This window comes from Schistocerca americana, chromosome 2 (assembly GCF_021461395.2).
Source record: "Schistocerca americana isolate TAMUIC-IGC-003095 chromosome 2, iqSchAmer2.1, whole genome shotgun sequence".
In the NCBI taxonomy this organism is placed as follows: Eukaryota; Metazoa; Arthropoda; class Insecta; order Orthoptera; family Acrididae; genus Schistocerca; species Schistocerca americana.
Window position 1 is genome coordinate 452762552 of NC_060120.1, and position 18384 is coordinate 452780935.

Here is an 18384-nt window from a genome sequence, read left to right on the forward strand (position 1 = left end):
TGGAGGAGCAGGGTGTCGAGCCAGATTTTTCTGCCCACCAACAGCTTAAATAATGGAAGGAGTAAAAGTAATGACTCCTCATATATTGGAGGCATTCAGTGGTCAAAACAAACTCAACAATTTTTAAGGTTCCCGTCAAGATCCTCCTCCAGACTTAGCTAGCACAGGAAAACACCACACACACACACACACACACACACACACACACACACACGAAATGTCAAAGAGGACAGTGTACGATAAGCAAGAACAAATGACAGCAACTCTGTAACATTAACAATTTTTATTAGTAACGTTCACAATTTCCAAGAAAGAGCTGTGGTCATTGATGTCACTGAAATGAAATGCTTATGTACCAGCCACATGAAACGGCTGCAAAACAGTGTCAGAAATTTTTTGCAATGAAGGACATACTATGAGAAGAAAATCTACTTAAAGAAATATGATCAGTCTAAACTTAATTCCATATTATAGAACACTGTAGTTCACACACATGATGTTTTACTTGAGTGCTGCATTGTGTTTACCTGTACAGCTGTCTCAAATTATTTTCTTGGTGCTAAGACAAAAGGATCTGTCATTGTTTTCTCCCCTCCATACTCTACTATTATCACAGAAAATACAAGTAAAATATTTCACTATTTCCTTCAGTGTGACCGAGTGAGATGGCACAGTGGTTAGCACAGTGGATTCGCATTTGGGAAGATGCTGGTTCTCATCCGCATCCGATCATCCAGATTTAAGTTTTCTGTGATTTCCCCAACATCACTCAAGGCAAATGCCCCAACAAAAACAATTCAAGCTTGTGCTCTGTCTCCAATGACCTCATTGTCGATGGTATGATAAACCATAATCTTCCTTGCTTTCCTTAGGTGTCTCTTGTGTTACTATATAACACTATGAAGCCAACATTCAGTATTTTGTTTTTGTTTCATTAATTCAACACATGTTACAAGCACATATTTTCAGTGTGATGTTTTATTCACAAGGGTAGATAATGTGACACAGGAAAACCATACATGAACTCAGTCATATTAAGAGTCTCTCTCTCTCTCTCTCTCTCTCTCTCTCTCTCTCTCAGAGAGAGAGAGAGAGAGAGAGAGAGAGAGAGAGAGAGAGAGAGATTAATTTTGTCATTCTTCTGTTATGTGAATTACTAGCATAACATGCCAAAAGACACAATAAATTATTGCTAGTTATTTTGAAGATAAAGTCTGCCTCTGTAGCATTACTGCCTACCACACAGGGGGCCCGGGTTCGATTCCTGGCAGGGGACTGGGTGTTGTGTGTCCATCATCATTTTCATATCACTGACTCGCAAGTTGCCGATGTGGTGTCAACTAAAGACGACTAGCAATACGGTGGCCAAACTCCCCCGAATTGGGCCTCCCAGCCAATAATGCCATACGCTCATTTACATTCCAAGATACAGCATTCATCTTTACAGGCCAAGTGTACACAACTTTTTTTAACCTGTCTCAGAAGACAAGTGAAAGTCAAACATTTAATATGTGCTGAAATGTCATGTGTGATGCTATCACTTTCTTCCCATGCAGCTCACAAATATTTCCAGAACTTTCATTGCATGTTTGGAACTGGCCAAAGCTCATGTAAATACAGAAATTAAATAGTAACATGGGCACAGTTAACATTTTAGTCTACGTGTTAGGCATTAGATTATCACTGATATGGACAATTACCCTATGTTGCTATCCACATTTATGACGAGTGGAATTCTGCGAGAGATTAAGTGGATATGTGATTCAGTACACTAATATGGCCTTATTGTTAGTTTTCAAAATTGCCCTTATGCCATTTCTCATTGATTTTTCTTATTCCATATTGTTTATTTTTGGATTACACATCAGAAAAAGTAAGAGTGCATATTACATTGGCAGAGACAAAGTCACCCATTATCAAGTGTTAGTTGTCTTCAGGTGTCTACATCAACAACCTTCACAGAAATTATCAATGATACAATGTAAGCCATATGCAGATTACACAAGCACTTCTTCCATACCTTAATGAGTATTGTCATATCAGTGAGGTCCTTTCCATCCCAAACATCAAATGGTTCCAGAAGTTGCAGACGCTGGCTCTTAGGATCAACATTAACCTTCAATTTGTTACCGTCTGCTGGGGGAGCTTGGTATGTGTCCTCACCTGGGTCAAAGCCTTTCGTTGGTAGTTCATCAGCAAAGGGATCCTCCAGCTTAAATTCCTTGCCTGGGAAAAATAATTTCCTTTTTAAGTTAATTAGCAATAGCACAAATTAAAAAAAAAAAATTCACACGCAAAAATATAGCACACCCACTCATAAACACATGCATGTACAATTGCTCACACAGCAAACCAGAGCAGTGATTTTAATTTAAAAATTGATTAAGTGCTCACAAAGGGAACCAGGATCAATCTTCACTTGAGAGAGATTCCCTGCACCTCTGACCTGCATTCTGAACCTGATTTACACTCTCAACTACTTGCTAACAATATTATGACTGAATGTATTTTGGCTAAGTGTGACAGACAGATGGATGTTGTCATTAGTAGTGTCATGTACAGGGAGACGATATATGGTATACAAGAAAGATGGACTTAAAAAGTTGCTGTGGAAACATTAAAACTCTGATTGGCTCTACTTGGGGGCAAATTTATATCAGAGACATAAGCCAAAAGCACTGGTCCTGGGAGCAGAACAAAGGGGCACGTTAACTACTATGGACAGGGTGGTGGGAGGAAGGAGGGGAAAGAAAGGAAGTTAAATATTGTAGTAACAGACACACACAAGGTAGAGGAGAAGAAATTCAAGATGCAAGGGATGGAAATAAAAAGAAAGGTAACACATGGTAGGATGGAGGGCAGGGGAGAGGAGACAAAGGTTTGCAGGTGCACAAGGAAATTGTCGGGGGAAGTAAAATGCAGAAGGCTAAGTGTGGATGAGAAGGGTGACAACATTAAATAAGTAAGCCTGGTGGCTCTGCTGAGGAGGATGTTGGCAGCATTCACACAGAATATATGCTACTAATAGCTTCTGCAAGAGCTTGAAATATGGCATCCCGGCTATTACACAAGTTGAAAATATGGTCACTATTTTTTTTATAAACTTAAATTTGCCATATTTCGTGACAGTACCTTTTCCATTAGACGTTTGCAAGCAAATATAAGTCTTGGCTTCAGTTGTCTAAGTATGATTCCACAATGCATCGTTGTCGGCTGCAGAAAATGACGTGGTTCAACGTGTTTCTCTCATTTTGGTGTTTCAAATACAGTTTCTTCCAATGTAGATTCTTCTTTTCAGATAATACAAAAATAATAGTTAACATAATTCAAAATTATTTGTGACTGCGACCTTCACATTGTTCTTCCGTCAACACACACCAAGAGTTAGCTTCCGACTCGGACTGACTATAGTCAAAGACTACTCCAACGTCAAAGATATTTTACACAATCAGTTTCTTTGCTATTCTTCGATACATTTTCTAATAGTAATCAATATGCTTTTACTCTCAAAAACAGAAGTAAATTAACATATAATAAGACAAATTATAATAAATTCTGACAAAAATATAAGAAAACATTTTCAATTCAGTATCGACAAATACGGTAAAAAAATAACATCTCCCAGATCCATTACAACTGCTCCCCAGGGCTTTTGTTGTTATGGACATATACAACAAAATCCTGACAACACTCAGTGATGGATCTGTATTACACAATTAGTACATTAATGATGCAGTCTGATAACCTCTTCCAAATTTGGACTCTTTGAATCTGTGGACTTGTTACTGGCTGTTGTTGCAATGATACTTCCCCATCAATCCCATACACAAAAATTTCAAGTAAAGAAATTATTTAACATGACAAATATACATGGTATAAAACATACATGAGAAATATTCTAACATACAGCATACAGATTGAAAATAATAGAAAGGTAAAACTCATTTCCTAGAATAAGATTTAATTAATTTTTTTATGTTAATGTTAATTTCATTATGCTTACATATTGTAACAGTAAAAATGATACTGGACATATATAGTGTAATGTGTTTTTCTCTATATTTGTCTTTTATATATATATTTTTTAACTTCTGATTTTTTTTAATTTTTATATTTTTTATTAGTTATGGTTTTTTTTTGTTTTTGTATATTTTTTTTGATTATGATTTTCTTTTTAATTTTTTTTACTCATGTTTTTTTTTATTTTGTATTTTTTTAATGATTTTCTTCTTTTAGTACAGCTAAAGATACATCAGTATTATCTAAATTTTTGCAATTGTTTATATACACTTGCCTCTCTACTACAATATTACTACAAGTCACATTCTTGTGAAGAGTACTTTTGCTCCCCACAACATCAGTATAAACAACAATAAACTGCTCATATATCATGAGGCTTTATCTAAAATTGGTTTTGAAACTTATACCTTTGCATGCATGTCCTCACATGCATGCCTTCACCCACAGGGAAGACTTAGCTTCCAAAATTAGAAAAATTCAGAAATGCTCACTAGGGAGACTTTTTTGTAAAAAAGTAAAAATAAATCTTTCTCTCATTCTTTGTTACATCAGTGTTTTTTCATCAGTTTCAATTAACATGTGATTTCAAATTATTAATTTATACATGCAAATATACATACTTGGTTGTACAGGTAGTTTTGTTCTAACAAGCATATTCCAGGAGGACTTTTGTTTTAGATGATAATAGATTATTTAAATTTTTGAAATTATGATTTCTGTTTATACAGTTTTAAAGAGACAACATTCCTAAGACCAAATAATTTCTTTGACTTAGGATACACCAAACGATAAGCATTAGGGTGTGGATTTTCTATGACTTTTCTCATGCTTGAGCAACATTCTGCTTGCAAATGCTATGGTACAATGTATCTTAACTCCATTCTCTACTCTTTCTTGAAATAACTCTGCTCCAAGCCCATAATTACTTCTATCAGTGTTCAAACAAAATGGTAAATTAAAATCAGGTCTGTGTAATAAGTGTTGCTTCCTCAACTCTTGCTTAATTTTATCAAACTCTTCCTGACAACTTTTATCCCAAACCCAAACAGTGTTTTTCTTAAGTAACTGACTTAAACATGGTGCATTCAGACTCTGATCACTTATATGTTTTCGGTAATAACCGCATAACCCAAAGAACGACTTTAATTGTTTTTTAGTCTTAGGAATAGGAATTTCTGAAATTGCTTTAATTTTTTCTGGATCTGCCAAAATTCCCTTGTCTGTGACAACATGACCCAAAAATTTTAATTCAGAAACTGCAAATTTACATTTCTCTAATTTCAATGTCATTCCCCCTTTTCTAAGTTTTTCACAAACTGACTTCAAAATCAAAAAATGTTCCTCCCAATTTTTCCCTGTAACCAAAATGTCATCTACATAGATTATCAGTTTAGACGCAAGTTCTTGCCCCAGTACATGATCCAAAGCTCTTATAAATTCGGAAACAGAAGAATTTAACCCAAATGGCACAACACAATATTGGTAATTCTTACCATTGTACAAGAAAGCAGTATATTTTCTAGAATTAACCGAAAGTGGTACTTGATGAAAACCCGAAGTTAGATCCAAACTTGACATATATTTTATATCTGTAAATTTATAGAGTAACTCATCAATATTTTCAGGATGGTCTGTCTGTTTGAACAAAATTTTGTTTAAGTGTCTAGAGTCCAAAACCAATCTTACTCCACCATCTTTTTTTTGAAACTACTACTAGAGGATTATTATATGCACTGATACTCCTTTCTATTATATTACATCCTTCCATCTTTTTCAGCTCTTTCTCAACAGCAGGTCTTTTTGATATTGCAATAGTGTATGGTTTTATGAAAAATGGTTCATGAGGTTTTACCTGAAGCTCACACTGGTAACCCTTTACCCTACCAGGTATGTCACTAAAAACATCACTGCATTCCCACAGCAGATTTTCTGTTGTTTTTGCTCCCCATATTAATTTTGTGTTTCTGAAATTTTCAAATTTACTAAATTCCCAAATTCACTTCATCAGTATCAAATCCATGAATTTCAATATTCTCCAATCTATTTTCTTTTAGTAAATTAATACTGTCAAAATTTCCATTACTCTGATCACCAAGTGTGTTCACAAAATTTGTCTGAATGTATTCCCTTTCACTAGTTTCTATCAAAAGTTTTCTTCCAACCCAATCAAATGCTGTATTTACTTTTACTATCCAATTCATACCCACAAGAAAATCCTCATTAAATTCCTGAATTACAAAACATCCATGTGTGAACAACTTGCCTTCAATTAAAAATGTCACTAAAGCCTGGCTTTTTACCAATTTACTGCTCTTCCCAGTAGCACCTTTTATCTTTACCCCAACAACTGGCATTTCAACATAATCTTTCCCCACTTTCAATTTCTTGCTTAACCTTTCAGATATTCCCGAGATCTCACTTCCTGTATCGATTAAACATTTACCAACCCATGACCCAATTTGAACTTTTATATAAGGACTGCAAAATTGATCACTTTTCTCAGAACCTGTATCCTCATGTAATAAATCACTTTCAATTTCCCCAAACCTATACTTATCAGAATCATATGGTATACCATTATATGTATTATTTGTCACAGTTATAAAATTTGCACAAGATACAAAATTGTCATTAGTACTCTCTATTATCTCAAATAGCCAAGAATTTTCATCCAAATCACATTGTATACTATTGAGGTACTTATCCTTCAGCTTTTCAAAAATAAAATATCTCATCTTTTTCCACCACTCAGGACATACAGTTTCACATACATTAATAAGCATCTTTCTAAAGTTCTTGTCAAAAGAAATAGTTTCACTGTTCAGCCATACATTCATAAGAAATGTGTGTGTATCATTAGTATCTATAAAAGTTTCACTTAGGTAAGAAGTTATACACGTGTCATCGTTATTTGTGTAGTCAGATTCTTTACCAGCAACATCTAAATTCACACTTTTACATACACCCAGATTGCGAGTATTATTCATCCTGGTAACATCCCTGGGAATTTCTATAATATTCTCACTATTTAATCCATTTTCAACCATGTGTATACCCAACTCCCTATTTAAACTAATGAAATACCTTTCCTCAACATCATCATCAATACCATTACCATCATTATCATTACACATATTCAGGTCATACACATTCAAATTATCCCCCAAAATATTATTTCCCCTTTCTAAAGTTACCAGATCCCTTTCACCAACATTTTCATTCTCACAGCATGCATTCTCTCTTTCATTCACACACATCTCTATTGCAAATTACATCATCCGACAAAGTGTTTTTCTTTTCTGCCCAAGTGTAAAACTCTGTTAAATTAAATGAATCACAATTACTTTTATCTACTGTATGTTCTTGTGTATTGAAAATGTTATCTTTATCATTATTATTTTCCTCTTGAAATTTCTTCAATAAGTAACAACTAATGACCTCATGTGATAGCTTAGGTTTGGAACTGACCTGTTTGGGTTTATGATAGTCACATCCATTGGTCCTTTCATCATGCTCACCTTCTGCCTCAACCTTGCAGACCTTCAAGTGGGCGTCTACTTGTTTTTTATTTCCGGTTCCTGTTTGAACTGCTGATTATGGTTCTGCCAATGTCTCTGATCAACATTTCTGATCCCATTCCTATGCCAAACATTACCTGATTGTTGGTAGTTTCTATTGTACTGACCTCTATCAAAATTTCTGTGATTTTGATCCCTAAAGTGTTCTCTATTTTGTTGATTATTAACGCGAAAATGTTGTTCTTGTTTTGGATAAAAATTATGGTCCTTTTCAAAATTGCTATATCCCCCTGAATTTTGACCGACACCATGATAATTGTTTTCTTCCCTTTTTTGAAAGTTGTCATTTCCCCAATTTTGACCATTACCTTTCTGAGTAAACCCACTGTGTGTTCTTGTTGTTACCCTATCCAACTTTTCAATATAATTGAGAAACTGCTCTACATTACTATCAGGACAATGAACTAAACTCAACTCAACTGCATTGCTGATGGCAATCTTCTCTTTAAGGTATCAATTTTGATCAAGTTATCCAAAGGTTTTGTTAAATGAATAAGTTTCTGAAGTTCACTTTTGCAAAATTGTTTCATGTTCCCATCTGATTCCCTATAGTTTCGCCCATTCAAAAATTCACTTTTGATTCTAGTTTGTTTAAGATCATCCCAAAATTTTTCCAAAAATTTTATTCTGAAAAGGTCATCCCCAAAGTTACAATCTGGTTTGCCCAAGTCAAGGCTTCCCCTTCCAAGAATTTTTTCACAAAATTAATTTTTATTTCATCTGGTGAGTGAGGTAAAAAACAATCCTTACAATACTGCATAAAATCAACGGGATGTAAGGGTCCATCTACCAAAAAGTGCTTCACTGGAATATTAGATACAAGATTACATGTGTTGACATTGTAATTTTTGCTTTGAAATTCAATGTTAAAACTTTCAATTTTTTCGCTAAGTTCTTTGACAGATTTTTTGTTTTCTAAATCATTGCATTCTACTTTTTCTTCTAGAGTAACCAAACGATTGTCAGTTTCTTGTTGTACATTTTTAACTAAAACTTTTGTATTCTCATCCAAATTTTTAATTTCCCCTTTTATCTCATTAAAATCAATTAAATTTCTTTCCCTATCTACCAGTAACTCATTTTTTACAGTATTAATTTCACCGCTCAATTTAACATCAATTTCATTTACTTTTGCTTCCACAGATTCAATTTTTTCCTCAACACTGCCAACTCTGTTCGGACTTGCAACAAAATGTTATCAATTTTTTCATCCCAGTATGTCTTATTGTCGTCAACTGATTGTTTAATTTCTTTCGTGAAATTTACAAGAAAACTTTTTAAATCAAATTGATCGGTTCTTTCTCTTTCATTTGACCTGTCCTGATGTTCGAAGTCTATTAAATTACTACTTTCTACTTTAGGCACAATACTCTCGAAAATCTCATAAGTCATTGTGAAGAACAACAATTTATACACAACAATACAAAACAAGATAAAAATATTGTTTTAACAAAATACGAGGGTTTCGTGACTTATCTGGAACACTCTTCTACTGTTGCAAAACCACGTTTTCCATCCATGTGATTGTTGACCAAAATTCTTGAAGTATTTTCTTCTGTCGAAAATTATATTTTTTTGACGAAACATTTCTTCTCCAAAACTTTTACTTCCCGATGAACACAAACACTGTAACACACATTCTGAAGAAACCGGTATTAACACACAAAAATTTTCTTCCTCGTAGCACTGTTGAAGATCTCGTGAACACAATATCCCGGCTACAGTCCCCAGTTGAAATATGGCATCCCGGCTATTACACAAGTTGAAAATATGGTCACTATTTTTTTTTATAAACTTAAATTTGCCATATTTCGTGACAGTACCTTTTCCATTAGACGTTTGCAAGCAAATATAAGTCTTGGCTTCAGTTGTCTAAGTATGATTCCACAATGCATCGTTGTCGGCTGCAGAAAATGACGTGGTTCAACGTGTTTCTCTCATTTTGGTGTTTCAAATACAGTTTCTTCCAATGTAGATTCTTCTTTTCAGATAATACAAAAATAATAGTTAACATAATTCAAAATTATTTGTGACTGCGACCTTCACATTGTTCTTCCGTCAACACACACCAAGAGTTAGCTTCCGACTCGGACTGACTATAGTCAAAGACTACTCCAACGTCAAAGATATTTTACACAATCAGTTTCTTTGCTATTCTTCGATACATTTTCTAATAGTAATCAATATGCTTTTACTCTCAAAAACAGAAGTAAATTAACATATAATAAGACAAATTATAATAAATTCTGACAAAAATATAAGAAAACATTTTCAATTCAGTATCGACAAATACGGTAAAAAAATAACATCTCCCAGATCCATTACAAGCTACAGAATGTAAATAATGGCATGTGCACTATGTGTACTACTATCTGTGAAAGCATCCGAATTTAAATAATGACATGTGTATAAAAGAAGGTAGTAGCTCAGAAATCTACTACAATAAATAATATTGCCAAACACAGTTACATTTCATGTGTATGATTGGTTTTTTCCCTTTAAAATAGTAACTGGATAATTGAGTAAAATTTGTAAGTTTCCAGTGAAAATATGGACAAGGAAATTAAAGTTCAGGCACCCAACTGCACAAATAAAATTTCTTTCACTGATATTTCAGCTGTGTGTAGTCCAGCCATCCTCAGAGTGAGTCACAAGACTGATGACAAGGTGCCAAGTGCAGCCTTATATGCTCCACCATGGCGGTAGGTGCCTGCGAGTCACAGACACTGGTCAGCAGCAAAGAGATACGCTTAAACATGCGCCGCCTGTGGCGAAGGCGTACAGACATTTGAATTGCTTATTGATGTATGTTCAGCAGCAATGACACAATAATGGCTTCTCTGCAACTTAATTATCCCAAGAGCCAGATTCCATTTTTTGTCCAAATTAAAACCATTATCTCTTTTTTTTTTAATTATTATTAACTAATCTAATCTCTACCCAACTCTTCCTTTTAGGGTTCTGTCTTCAAGGAAGCTATAGAGATGAGATTAGCTACTAATAATTTAATAAACAGAGATAATGGTTTTAATTTGGACAAAGCATGGAATCTGTCACTTGAGATAATTAAACTGCTGAGAAGTCGTCACAGTGACATCGCCGCTGAATATACATTGGCAAGCGAATCGAATATCTGTACGCCTTTGCCAAAGGCAGTGCATGTGAAAGTGTATCTCTTTGCTGCTGACCAGCATCTGTGACTCGCAGGCACGTACCACCACTGTGGAGTATATAAGGCTGCACTTGGCACCTTGTCAGTCTTGTGTCTCACTCTGAGGATGGCCGGATGATATGCAGCCAAACATCAGTGGAAGAAATTTTATTTGCACAGCTGCTTGCCTGAAATTTAATGCACTATTCATTACACCGCGAAAAGTTGAAAATGCACAAGGATACACATCTCTAGATGAACATTTCTTGAAGTAGAATGATATGTTGCTATTATTCAGCCAAGTAGTTGTTACCAATTTATGCACAATATTTGAACAACTGGGTAGTCACTGAAACAACAACCCAGTTGTGCAACTACAAGCACATTATTAATTAATAATCGCGAGGAAAACTGACAGGTCACAGAGACTCAACTTTTCAGTATGTTGAAATAGTGACAAAAATTCTGTACTTGAGCTTTACTCCTCTGTGCACTTTTTTTTTCTTTTACTATTAGGACACACAAATTATTAAGACATCTGTACAAATTCGATCTCTGCCTATCAATATGGTACTTAATAACTCAGAAGAGCTGTCTTCATGATCCCTTATACAGGAAGAGCAACTACAGTTTCTGTTGCTTACAACATTAACAGATCTAATAACGCTAAAAAACATACCATCTGATCCCTTCAAGGTATCCTTCGTAGGGTCAAAGTCAAGGGTGCCTGCAATGGACAGAGCAGTAACGAGCTCAGGCGATGTCACAAAGGCATGTGTTGCAGGATTTGCATCATTTCGTCCAGTGAAGTTACGATTGTACGAAGAAACAATTGTATTCTTCTCTCCCTTTTTGACATCTTTGCGATCCCACTGTCCTATACAAGGTCCGCAGGCATTGGCCAAGACTGTGCCTCCAAACTGCCTTAGTGTTTCTGCCTGAAAAATTAATAATCATGGTATTAAAAATGTCAGTTACCAACAGCAAAATTGTCTAGGCAAATAGCACTATCGGAACAAAAATCAATCCAGCAACACTCAATAAAAAAATAAATATTGCACTTACAAGTCATCACATTCCACTGTGGACTTTGAGGTATCATTAGTGAAGCATACAATGAAATGACAATAATTTGTTCCCATGTTAAACAGATGATTCAGTCCCCAAGATTTCTCACTGTTATGCATAATGGCATATTAAAGGAGGGCAAGCAAACGTTTTCAGTCCTTGTTGAGTGAAAAGGGGGGGGGGGGGGGGAGGGAGGAGGGCTGGCAATAAACCTCACTGGTTTCATCTAATGCGAATTAGACATATATCTTTCAGGAAACCCATTAAATAGACAAGTTTATTGGTAGGGTGTGGAAGATTAGGCAGTCGGTGTTATGTTGCTCTACAAAGGAAACAGTTCATTAACATTATGTAAAATAAGGGAAATACAACCACTCACCTATGGTGGATCAAAGTATGGAGCACAGAAACACACAAAATAAAACAGCATTCATACTAGCTTTGGAATATTAGGTCTTTTCCTAGTAATAGTACACACATTCACAAACATAACCCACACAGACACCCAAACGCAAGCTCCCATCGCAAGACTAATTATTGATAATCTGTTACTGAAATCAGTTGCCTGAACTGATAGGGAGAGAGTAGGGAAGGATGAGGTAGTGGAAAAAAGGCAGGTTGTTGCACAGGCACACACCAGCCACCTTCTGCTGCGCAATATGAACGCCCATGTTATATCGGCTGCCAAACTAAATAGAGCCGTGCTACGATTCCCAGCTTGACTGTTAGCAGATCATGCATGTTTGTTTATGATATCATTGTACAATCGCATGTGTTCCCTACTGTTGTGGGTATAAATTTGCAATCAAACTTACTTATGGACAGGAGCGCCCGCTATTTCCTGCTACTTTAAAAAAAAAATTCCGAACTTCCTTTGTACCTTTCTATATATTACCTGCCATTTAATAACATTATAACACTTCACCCATAAATTTTCAACTTCTCATTTTCCGTATTTTTTAACACATTTTCAGTTACTCCTCCTGATGCCAGACCATCCAACCATGAATCTTTGCTCATTCTGCCTGTATCAATCCTGAAAACTTCCCTCTACCCTTAAAAAACTCCAATGACACATCCTCTTTCTAAAGTCCTGTCTGGCACATGGTATACCAGCTAATGGACTTACCATAAAAATGGTCATCACAGGCCGTCTCATATCCTACAGCAGGAGGCTCCACTTTTCTCAATGCCATCAGCCTCTCACCCTCACAAATCAGGCCCTTCATAATCATACAATCCAAGCTCAAAACATACTTTACAGTAGCTAATCTTTTTTGCAAAATCATTTTACTCTGTGACCCCAACAATTGGAACAGCACTCCCACCACCATTCCCAGCTACTCCAGTCTTATGCCCACATGGGACTACCTACAAGCATGAAAAGCCTACCCCTCTGATCCAACGCCCCTGCCAACCCTCATAGCTCCCCAACCATGCCTTGCAGACTTACTCCACCTTCCATATCTCCAAAAACTTCCATCACTCTCCATGGATCTTGGTACTCCTGAACATCCATCCCACAAAACTGTTGTCAACCTTTCTGCCAAAACTCTGATCCCTCAAGAAGTCCCAGTGTTTTCTAACGGCGTCACCTTTAGCCCAAACTTGATTTCAACCACACTGGAATTGTAGAAACACCTTCTTTCCTTTACTTGTTCTTTGCAAGGGAAACATTTTTTTTGGCGCGCACACACCCCTATTTATAACAGCCAACTGAAACTCCATATACAGCTCTGTCTACAGCATTTACAGCCTCCCTACAAACCTGATCCCTCCACAAAGTCATTCTCTGGTTATCTTTAAGGAATTCTCACTTTAACTGGCCTCCACTTTTGTGGAAAACATTGCCAACTGTAACCTGAAAAACAATCCTGACATCATCATCTTCCCATGACCACAGCGGCCATGAATCATAGTTACTGTGTGGCTGCGGGTCTCCACCAACTTTCCAACACCTCTCCAAACAAACCTTACAACTATGATCCCATCCCAAAAGTCTAACATGACCTCAAGCAGTTTCTCAATGCCTTAGGTTCATTTCAAAACCAGACACCTGAATCCACTCCCTTCTCACACCTACAACACCCTACACTACTACCTTTTACCTACTGTCCAAACTCCACAAAGCAAACCCATAGGTCTGCCTACTGGTCACCCAATTGCAGCTGGTTACAATGCTCTCACAGAACGCTGACCAACACCCCCAAACTATTGTCCATAGTCTCCCATCCTACATTCAAAACACTGTTCACTTTCTTCACTGCCTCTCCATAGTCCCACCAGACTCCCTGTTTGTCAGTGTGGAAGCGACATCCTTTTACACCACCCTCCCCCATGCACACTGCCTTTCCCAACATTGTCCTCATTTCCTGCAGATACCAAACCTGTCAAATTTTTCCTAATCCTCCTGGCCATCCACATTCTGACCCACAATTATCTCATTTTTGAAGGCAAATCTACAAAGAAATCCATGGTACTGCCAACGGTACTTGCATGGCACCACCCTATGTCAGCTTATTTATGGGCTACCTGAAGGAACCCTTCCTATGCAGTCAACATCTAAATCTCTTGCCTGGTTCAGAGTCAGAAATGACATTTTCACGATTCGGAGTCACAGAATGGACAACATTTGCTCTTTCCTCCATAACTTTAACACTTATTCCCAAACCTGCTGAACCTGATCCCAAACCTGCTTAACCTGACCCTTCTCAACTTGTCACGCCACTTCCCAGATATCTACCTCCACCTTTCAGATGGCTCCATAAATACGACTATCCATATCAAGTGCATCAACCACCAACAATACTTCTATTCCATGTCAAAAAGTCTCTTCTTTACAGCCTCGCCATCTGTAGACACTGCATATGCAGTGGAAAGCAGGAGCTGCCAAAGTGTGCTGATAACCTTACCAGAGCCTTTACTGATGGACAACATCCTATCCATCTTCCCCATAAACAAGTCTTCTGTGTTATTTGCTTCTCAGACAACAGTAAAACTTTTAACCAGCAACTGACCAGCACTCCTCAGCTCACTCAGTATCACCCTGGCCTTGAGAAGCTCCACCACATCCTTCACTAAGACTCTACCTCTTGCCATGGCCTGAGATGTGGGATATTCCACCGAAACTCCTGCCCAAATCGCCCAAAGTAGTGTTCTGCCACCCATGCAATCTACAGAATACCCTTTTCCATTCCTATTCCAAGCCTACTCAAAATCCTGTAACCTATGGATGGTCCTCTTGTCATGGAGCCATGTGCAAGACCTGTCCCATACGCCCACCTACCACCTCCTACTGCAGTCCACAGGATTTTTCCACTCAATAAAAGATGGTACCAAGTGCTCTCTCTCTCTCTCTCTCTCTCTCTCTCTTTCACTCTCTCTCCTCTCTCTCTCTCTCTCTCTCTCTCTCCCCCCCCCCCCTCCTCCAACTCCTCCCTTTCAATACCTCATTTTCTCTCTCCCTCTCTCTTTATCTTCACCTTTCTCTCCTCTCCCCCCCCCCACCCCCTGCTCAGGTCCCACCACCCTGCATTTATTTTTGCCATACCCTGTGCACTCTTTTCGTCTTGTTGTGTCACTACTGAGTCACCTGTTTGAAGACCTTTCCCGCTACACACTCCCTGCATCCTTCATTACACCCAACTCATCTCTATCTGCTCAGGCGACTGCTCTCAGTAATCAAGTATCAATAACTAGTCTTTCCATGCCCGTGTGTGTGTGTGTATGTGTGTGTGTGTGTGTGTGTAATGCTAAAAGAATCGGGGCTCGAAAGCTATGTGAATGCAGTTTTCTGGTTGGTTGGTTTTATTTTTAAAGGGATCAAACTGTGTGGTCATCAGTCCCTTCTTCCACTGAACCAAGTCCATGGCATAAAACGGAAAACAAACAGTACACACCACAGGAATTCTAGATGGAAAAAACATGAAGCTGAACACACTGGGGGGCAACAGAAGACAAGAAAAGCACAGACACGCAAGAAACAGGCAAAAGAGCTTAAAACATTACAGCAGATGTCCCGGGCTGGCTGATCATGAGGATAAAAAAGTATGAGCCAGCCACTCTGCAACACATTAAAATTTCCAACCTAAAAGTACTAGGGCAGAAAGCACAGGGAGACAGAGGACAGGACTAAAGCTTAAACCAAAGAATAAAAACCGGCATCATGCAGAAAACATAAAACCAAGTTAGCCGTGGAGACGTTGTCTCCTAAAATCAAAGGAAGTGTGTCAGAAAGATTAAAATTCCATCTCAGAATGGCTAGATGTGGACAGTCCAACAAAATGTGGACTACTGTCAAATGGGAACCTGAGCAACAACATGGTGGGGCCTCACGCCAGAGAAGATAGCCATGCGTCAGCCAAGTGTGGCTAATGCAAAGGCAGCAGAGGACCACAGAGTCCCTGCGAGAAGCCCGCAGAGAAGACTTCCACTCATTTGTGCTCTCCTTGATGGCACAGAGTTTATTGGGCATATCTAAGCTGCGTCATTCAGCATCCCAAATCCCGAAAAATTTGTGGCTTAACACCGATCGGAGGTCAGGTTCAGGCAGACCAATCTCCAGAAGTGGCTGACGAGTGGCCTGTTTGGCCAGCCTGTCAACAAGCTCATTTCCCGGAATTCCGACGTGCCCAGGGGTCCACACAAAGACCATTGACAACCAGACCGTTCGAGGGCATAAACCAACTCCTGGATAGTTGCTACCAGAGGATTGCATGGGTAGCACTGATCAATGGCCGGTAAACCACTGAACGAATCACTGCAGACCAGGTAGGACACACCGGGGCAGGAACGAACATGCTCAACGGCACGAGAGATGGCCACCAGCTCAGCAGTCAAGACACTGCAGCCATGCGGCAAGGAGCGCTGTCCGATATGTGCCGAGTGAGCGCAGGCAAAGCCTACATGACCATCAACCAGTGAAGCGTCGGTATATATGACTTCAGAACCCTGGGATGCATCGAGGATCGATAGGAAGTGACTGTGGAGTGCCTCAGGAGGAACGGAGTCCTTACGGAAATGCGATAGGTCCAGCCGTAGTTTCAGCCATGGCATACACAACAGAGGTGAATTTTATGGATCCACACGGGACGCTGTAAAGGAAAGGACTCGAGTTCAGACAATAGGGAACAGACACATACAGCAATCGTTATCCCTGACTGAGGTTGCTGTTCCAGGAGATGAACCACTGTGTTCGGGAATAAAAGACGGTAATTCGGATGCTGAGGCGAGCTATGGACGTGCGCTGCATAGTTGGCGAGCAGTTGGTGGCACCTGATGTGCAATGGAGAGACTCCAGCCTCCATTAGGAGACTGGCCACTGGACCAGTTCGAAAAGTCCCCGTTGCTAGATGAACCCACAGTGATGCACAGGATCAAGCAACTTCAATGCTGAGGATGCTGACGAGCCGTACACTACACTCCCAGGCAAGTCGTGACTAAACCAGGGCTTTGTCGAGCCGCACCAACGTAGAGCGATCTGCCACCCAAGTGGTGTTGCTCAGGCAGTGGAGGGCGTTGAGATACCACCAGCACTGCCGCTTAAGCTGACGAATGTGGGGGAGCCATGTTAGCCTGGCGTCGAAAACCAGTCCTAAAAAACAATATGTTTCGACTATCCGTAGTGGATGGGCATCAAGAAAAAGGGCAGGGTCAGGATTGACTTTCTGTCGCTGACAGAAGTGCAGAACATAGGTCTTGTCGGCAGAGAAGTGAAACCCATGACTGCACAGTCCGAATGGCTCCCTGCAGTCAACGTTCAGCAGCACCAATGGTTGAGGAACTGAAGTAAATGCAGAAAGCGTCAGCATATAAGGAGGGCGACACTGACAGCCCTACAGCTGCTGCTAGGCCATTTACAGCAACTAAAACAATTGAACACTCAATCCAGAGCCCTGTGGGACCCCATTCTCTTGGATATGGGAGGAGATAAAGGAGACCTCAACTTGAACACTGAAGGTACGGAGGGAGAGACAGTTTCGTACAAAAATTGGGAGTGAGCCACGGAGGCCCCAACCATGCAGCGTGGCAAGGATGTGGCGACACCAGGTCGTGTCGTAGGCCCTCCACAAGTCAAAAAAAGTGGCGACCAGATGTTGGCGCCTGGAAAAAGCTGTTCGGATGGTAGACTCAAGGTACATCAAATTATCTGTCGTTGAGCGACCTCGGCGGGAATCACCATAGGATGGAGCCAGGAGGCCCAGACACACCAGGAGCCAACACAACCTTTGTCTCACCATTTGTTCAAGTAATTTGCAGAGAGCATCGGTGAGGCTAATGGGGTGGTAGCTGTCCAACGCTGCAGGGTTCTTCCCAGGATTCAACACTGGGACGATGATGCTGTCCTGCCACTGGGATGGGAACACTCCCTCATCCCAGATGCGATTCAAGAATGACAGAATCTGACACAATGAGGCCACAGACAGGTGTTTGAGAAATTGAGAGGGAATTTGGTCAGGGCTAGGAGCTGCATCAGGGCAACAGGCAAGGGCACTGAGGAATTCCAGTGTGTGTGTGTGTGTGTGTGTGTGTGTGTGTGTGTGTGTGTGTGTTGGGGTTTATGGGCGC

At 39.2% G+C, this 18384-nt stretch overlaps 1 protein-coding gene across 1 annotated transcript in view; it reads right to left on the reverse strand.

The window, feature by feature from the left end:
- Positions 1–18384, reverse strand: part of LOC124596628 (probable aconitate hydratase, mitochondrial) — a 120172-nt gene that overhangs the window by 18855 nt on the left and 82933 nt on the right. Inside the window, exons 10-11 of the mRNA XM_047135857.1 lie at positions 11429–11687; positions 2021–2226 (exon numbers count right to left, since the gene is read on the reverse strand). Coding sequence (XP_046991813.1) covers positions 2021–2226; positions 11429–11687 — 465 coding nt within the window. The remainder of the gene's footprint in view (positions 1–2020; positions 2227–11428; positions 11688–18384) is intronic.